The sequence below is a fragment of the Cornus florida genome, unplaced genomic scaffold (assembly GCF_030987335.1).
Source record: "Cornus florida cultivar Cherokee Brave unplaced genomic scaffold, ASM3098733v1 CherokeeBrave_3.0.0_Hap2_Chr04, whole genome shotgun sequence".
In the NCBI taxonomy this organism is placed as follows: Eukaryota; Viridiplantae; Streptophyta; class Magnoliopsida; order Cornales; family Cornaceae; genus Cornus; species Cornus florida.
Window position 1 is genome coordinate 80,544,872 of NW_026775574.1, and position 6,691 is coordinate 80,551,562.

The window sequence follows — 6,691 nt, forward strand, 5'->3', positions numbered from 1 at the left end:
TTAAGAATAGTTAATGGGTTAATTGAATTATGTAGTATTCCTATATTTTAAAGGATTTATTCATTTAAATTATTTTTTTTTTATTTTATTTTGGTTTAGTTGATTTATTTAATTTTAATAGGGTGTTGAATGATTGTTGGACTATTTTGCTTGTTTCTATTTAAATTGTATTTCATGATTATTGATTGATTTGATGTGTTATGTTAATTAAATTGCATGCTAATTATTAGTTTGTTTGTATGACAATATTTATTTGTGAATTTTGTGCATTTATTATTTTGTTTAATTGTTTTATTTATTAAATATTTAATAGATTGGGTTTAAGAAAGTTTGGACCAAAGGATGTGGTCTTGGGTTTTAGAAGAAGCCTTGATATATGGATTAAGTAGACAAAACATATGGTCATAATTGATTATATATATATAATAATATATATGTATATTAAATGATATATATATATATATATATATATATATATATATAATTTACATTTTCGTATTATTATATTTACACGTATTATTCTGTCAGTTATGTGGTACTTTTGGAATTAGAGTGTATGAGAAGGGTTTCACGTTAGAAAAGAAAAGAGAGCAGCCGAGAGAAAGAACGAAGAGGGAACGAGAGAGAAGGAAGGAAGAAGGCTGAGCAAGGGGGCAAGGCCGGATCAAATTATTTACGAGTTATCAAATTATTCTAGGCCGGATCAAAAGGTTACGAGTTATCAAATTATTGGAGTATGGTTTTATTTAGGAGATGAGATTTAATAATCATTAGAGGTCTTTCAATGATTTATTTATTTATTTTTTATTATTTTGTAATCCGTGCTTGTTTAAATACTTAATTGTTTTGATATTCTTATTTTTGAGTATGGACTTCATCAACCCATTTCTAAATTAGGAGTATTACAAATTGGATCAATGAAAATTGACTGGGTCAATTGTTAACCCATTGGAGCCATGAAAGAATGGGACCAATGGTCTCATTCCTAACCCAATGTGATTATTTGGCTGGAGATTGGATTAACAGGTTTTGGTTAGCGAATGCTTGATTTTTGTTTGAATATTTAAAATTTAAAAGATGGATAGGGTGAGCCTATCTGATAAAACAGTATCAGAGATTGGTACATATAACTAGGGGTGGCAAATTAGTGGGTTTGGGTTGAGTCGAAAATGGGCGGGTTAAAAATGAATAGAGTCAACCCGTTATGACTCGTGAACTCATTAATTATTTTTTTAATTTTTAATTTTTTTATATTAAAAGTTAACAAGATTTAACATATATTATATGTTTGATTATTCATCACGTGTGTCTTAAGAAAACGCAACTTAATTATTTCAAAAATAAAATAAAACTTAACTGTGGAGGTAATATGCATTTATATTGAGAGGTACAAGTACAACACATTACAATAGAGTGCTACATGAATCTTCGATCTAATATGTTTGGGTTATTAGTTTATAATTAATGCAAAGAACCTGTGTTCCAAGTCCCTTAGTACATTATCTCATTGTGAGACCATTCACTTGCTCGTAAATAGATGATGGGGTAATTACACTTACCTCTCTTAAGGTTGGGGGTAATTACAGGCGGTACCCTTTACGTTTAAAAAATTACACCGTCCTCCCTCAAGGTTTGTTCCGTTGTAACACTTAGTCCCCTCCGGTGAAAGTCAACGCCGGTCAATGGTCATTTTTGATGACATCAGCCATTTTTAAGTATGAAATACCACATTTGCCCTAAACAAATTACAAAAGATATTTTTATTTTTATTTTTACTTAAAATTACTTATATACCCCCATTTTATATACCCTCCACCACCACCCACCTCAACTAGCCCCTAGATTCACTCACTACCACAAACCCTAAAAACAGATCGAGACCCAATTCCGTTGCCGGCTAGCTTGCCATCGCATGAAAATCAGCATAGCCACCATATGGATGAGATAAATAGTCAGCTCAATTTCTATCGCCGGCAAACTTGTCGGCCGCACAGCCACCGTGGATGGAGCTCATGCGCCTGCACCGTAATCCGATCAGTCTGCATCGATTGTGGCGCTACTGATTTTGTAGGGCCGGCTGCGAGATGGTCTCCAGCGGCGGCGACGATGTGGTGTTGATTGTAGTGGTGGAGGAAGAGGAGTGTTGTAGAGGGACTTGAGCGCAGGCATTAACAGGGGAGCCGAAGAGGGTACAGTGGTGATGAATGGAAGAGCGTACAATGGCGCTACTGATTTTGTAGGGTCGGCAGCGATGATGATGGCTCTACTGATTTTGCAGGGCCAGCGGCGAGGGTCTGTTAAGGCCGGTGACGACATGGTCTCCAGCAGCGGCTTCATCCTTTTGGCCCATTGCGCCGGAACCGTAATCCGATTAGTCTGCATCGATGGTGGCGCTACTGATTTTGTAGGGCCGGCGGCGAGGGTCTATTAAGGCCGGCAACGACATGGTCTCTAGCGGCGGCGGCGGCGACGTGGTGTTGATTGTCATGGTGGAGGAAGATGAGTGCTGTAGAGGGACTTGATCGCAGGCATTAACAGAGGAGCCGAAGAGAGTACAGTGGTGATGAATAGAAGAGGGTACAGTGGCGCTACTGATTTTGCAGGGCCAGCGGCGATGATGGTAGTGCTATTGATTTTGCAGGGCCGACGGCGATGATTCGTTAAGGCTGGCAACGACATGGTCTCAAAATTTGACCAGTTGAAACACTCTCTCTCTCTCAAAATTTCTTGGATCCACCAAATTTTCTTCTTCCTCAACCTCCTTATTTTAGGTCATTACCGTTGGCTTCACCTGTGGTATATAGTGCGGTGTTGGTTGTCGTTGTGGAAGAGTCCGCCTATTATGATGGTGGTGGTTGTGGCCGTGGCGCCACCACGGTCACACCCGTGGTAGTTGTATGTGTATTTGTACATGTAGGTGTGTCATTACATAAGTATAATTTTATTTTTGGACAACATAGTCATTTAACATGATCAATGGCCGGAATAAAATGCCTATTTGTTTGGAGGGAGGAAGGGTGGTCAGTGTAATTTTTGAAACGTAAGGGATACTGCTTGCCTTATTGGTGTGCATGAGAGTTTTTGTTATTAGTTTATAAATTGTTTAGATAAATTTTTTTTTTTTTTTTTTTTTTTTTTTTTCTTAGTTGGGACAATTTAAATTGAATCAAAATTGAATCCAACAATTTGCAATAATTGTTGCGCCACCACGGTCACACCCCTTGTGAAAAAGTAAGAAGATTCCAAATTGAATCCAACAATTTAAAACATACACGAATTGAAGATGTTACATGATGTATCAACGAAATTTTTCAGACAGTATTAGTGACATACAAAGATCCCAACTATGTAGTCACGTAAATGAATTTGCAATAATGTATTGAAAAATTTGAAACTAGGTAAGGTTAGAGATATTGTGAACCAAAGAGGAAGAAATCCAAGTTTTTTTTGGGCATGTACTCATAAATTAACATCTTCTCTTCTCCATAAATGCAACACCCCAGAAGTCGAACAAGATTTGTATGGTGGAGTTTGGCAGTGAGTATAAGTTCATTCTTGAACTCCACAAGTCCTTGCCCAGATGTTCTTGAAAGTCTCTTAATTGCTATTTCTCGGCCCTCACGGCAATCTTCCCTGTTATATAATGATTCACGGGTCATTGAATTAATTTATGTTGGACAAGTACTAATCAATTTTTTTATTAGTTATTATTATTATTGTTGTTGTTATTGTTGCATAAGTAGCATTCAACTTTATCCAGTAAAAATTGCAAATTACCTTGTAAACAGGTCCAAAACACCCTCTCCAAGCTTATTTTCCTTTGAGAAGCCATCTGTGGCATCCAAAATAGAGGCAAAGCTAAATATCTTCAAATCATGACCTTCCCTCACATCATTTTCGGCATCATTTCCATTGTTAAGGTTGTCTGAAGCTGTCAACTGAAATAAGTATTGTTCTTGCATTTTTTTCTCCTCCCCTGCTAGCAAAAACACTATTAATCCAACTTACCACTCACAAGCATATTCAGTATCTTCGTATATACATATATAAAATAAAATTATTATTTATAAGACATATACCTTCGTTTCTAAGCTTTCTCCTTCTGAAATAGTAGAAGAGGCCCAAGCTAAGCAGAAGTAGAGAAATTGCTACAAAAATAATTAACCATATCCACCACTTATTTCCTGCATGAGAATCAATTGTTAAATTATTCAATTACCAATATGATTTTCATGTATCATATTATATCTACATAAGTCTAGGATCCAGTGCTTTGTCATCACCACTATGCAACATGATTTATGCCTCCATTGGTTATCTGAACCCTTTCCTAGTTAAATCCTTGGTGTTTTTCCTTCGCATTCTGAATTTCCAGTCCAATGACAATTTTGATATAGAGTAGGTTAATCACCCTAGACCTCCATTACCCCACAGCTCAGCTTGATTTAGATATATGAGCACCGTTGGGAAATACAATATGGTGCTTAGGTTTTGTATTCATTCCAATCAACAATATGTAACATGGGTGCACTATATTACCAGAGATGTTTTCCATCCAAAATTCAAACCTGAAGCATGGATCCTAAAGCCCCTCAATTTCTTGTGGAAAAGAGGTCATTATATTATTATGCACTTTACAGGTCGTGTGAGCCTCGTAAGTTTAAGCGATCTTTATAATATTATGCACTTTGCAGATCATGTGGTCTGGTATGGGCTGTTCAGGAGGGTCAATTAACTGGAATTCGAATGGGTAGGTAAGTTAAGCAATCTTATTTGATCAAGACGGATGAAATGTTTGGTGAAGAAATTAAAATCAACTGAGCTACTGACATATGTGAAAGGATTATTTCCAGATCAGTACAAGTAGTGTGATCAATCTTCTGTAAGAAGTAATTATATCTATCAAAAGAGCAAGGGTACATCCTAGGTTTGACATGATACACCAGAAAATTGAAATACTGAACCTATAAACCAGATGTGCCTCATTTATTGTTTACCAGTTTTTTTGGGTAATAATGAGTTGGAAACACAATGCAGATCAAATTCAGAAATTAATGAAGATAAAAGTAGACTTACCATTGGATGAATTTGTTGGTTCGATGGATGAATTTGCTGGAACCAAAAGATACTTTATCACATTATTAGGTTCATCTAGTGTATAATTTACATTCCCACCCCAAAACACACACCCTACTCCATTGCCATAGTTGGCGAAGCCAACACAATTGCAATCGTTCCAGCATTTTTCCATACAATCACTGATACTTAGACTTGAATTGTTATCATAAGTGGAAGGGTTTCCTATGAAAGCTGCTCGCCTTTACTGAAATGTATCAACATGGCTCCTGCACTCAGGCACTGTAGTGTTCACTCAACCATCGTCTGATTGATAACCATGACAAAACTCATGTGGGGTAAGGACAAAACCACTACCATCAACAATTTGCCCATCTGGAATCAGGTTCCACAACATCCTTTCGTCACCAACAGAAAAAGTGAAGTAGTACCCATCACTAGCTAAAACATGGATTAAGGTTGTGATTGTAAGCAAAAGAATTTGAATCCAATGATGGCATATGTTCAAAATTCTGATCTTTCAGTTCCCCACTAGTCCAGTAAGGCTCTCCTCAGCGCTGAATGACCAACTGCCCAGACTCTTGGGTAGGTTCCCAGCTCAAAGTGAAAGCCCCGGTGGCCGGGATATCCCCATTTCTTTTTATTTTTCATTTCTTGCGTTGTCTAGATATGTTCCATTGCACTTCATTGTCAAAAATCAGGTTTTTAGACCATATTCATGGTCACTCAGCCAAGAAGTTAGAGTCCAATTCTGCATAGTTGTGTGGTTAAAACCAAGTTTCATACCTTGCAATAGCGTGCTGCCAGGATGATCAAAGCTCTGCCACAAAATCCTGTTTTCAGTTTCATCCATCACCACAAAGTTACCTGAATCTTCTAGTGTGGCACTAACATTTCCGGTCCCCACTTGATCAGAAACATTCACAAGAGTACTCCCTCCACTCATAAGCTTTAACCTTCCCTTGCTATCAATAGTCAGAACTCCAAAATTGTTCAAAATTGGTGTGTTAGGATTGGCAACCCATACTATCCTTATCTTGTCCCCATAGGTGTACCATATTCCTAAATAACTGGAAGCTGTCATGGTGGTGTTGAAAAATCCTAAGGTGAAGTACCTACTTTCATAAACAAGAAGACTACCAGATGAGTTGAGTTCATCGCCGTGTCGGATTGTGCTTTCTCCTGCTACGAGGGAGGAATCAAATCCCCAGAAGCATAAGAATGCACAAACTAGCAGCAACATAGATTCTTAGAAAGCTCTATTATCTGAAAATGTTAGGAGGAGGAGCAATTATTATTTGAAAGTGTAATATAATAGGCCAATCAAGCCGTGTCATTGACTGATCAAATGAATGTTCAGAAGATTAGTTGAATTAAAAATGAGTCCATTGGGTTGAGAATTTCAATGTGTGCCTGAGAATTTTCAACTGATTTTCTAGACCGTAAGTGTGGTGTGGCAACAAATCTTGGACCTTGCACACTGAGCTGAAATGTGACCTTTTGGCATTTCTGAATAATGTTCAAACATAGGGCCTTTCACACTGCTGAAATGTGACCTTTTGGCATTTCTGAATAATGCTCAAACTTAGAAAAGTCAATTCTAAACTTACTAAGG

The 6,691-nt window shown here is 37.2% G+C and overlaps 1 protein-coding gene across 1 annotated transcript; it reads right to left on the minus strand.

Annotated features, from left to right (window-relative positions):
• Window positions 1–3,404: 3,404 nt before the first annotated feature.
• On the minus strand, window positions 3,405–6,319 carry LOC132305195 (G-type lectin S-receptor-like serine/threonine-protein kinase CES101). The gene is made up of 5 exons (XM_059802869.1): window positions 5,863–6,319; window positions 5,434–5,517; window positions 4,080–4,184; window positions 3,778–3,976; window positions 3,405–3,633 (listed from the first exon to the last, which is right to left on the minus strand). The coding sequence occupies exons 1-5, from the start codon at window positions 6,317–6,319 to the stop codon at window positions 3,405–3,407; spliced, it is 1,074 nt and encodes a 357-aa protein (XP_059658852.1).
• Window positions 6,320–6,691: the final 372 nt, after the last annotated feature.

Excerpts from the sequence above, each read along its gene's own strand:
- LOC132305195 (XM_059802869.1), bottom strand. The coding sequence starts at position 6,319 with ATGTTGCTGCTAGTTTGTGCATTCTTATGCTTCTGGGGATTTGATTCC. Across the intron at positions 5,518-5,862 it reads TGGCAGCACGCTATTGCAAG|CTAGTGATGGGTACTACTTC; the intron begins GTATGAAACTTG and ends TCCATGTTTTAG. Across the intron at positions 3,634-3,777 it reads GTTTTGGACCTGTTTACAAG|GGAAGATTGCCGTGAGGGCC; the intron begins GTAATTTGCAAT and ends ATTATATAACAG.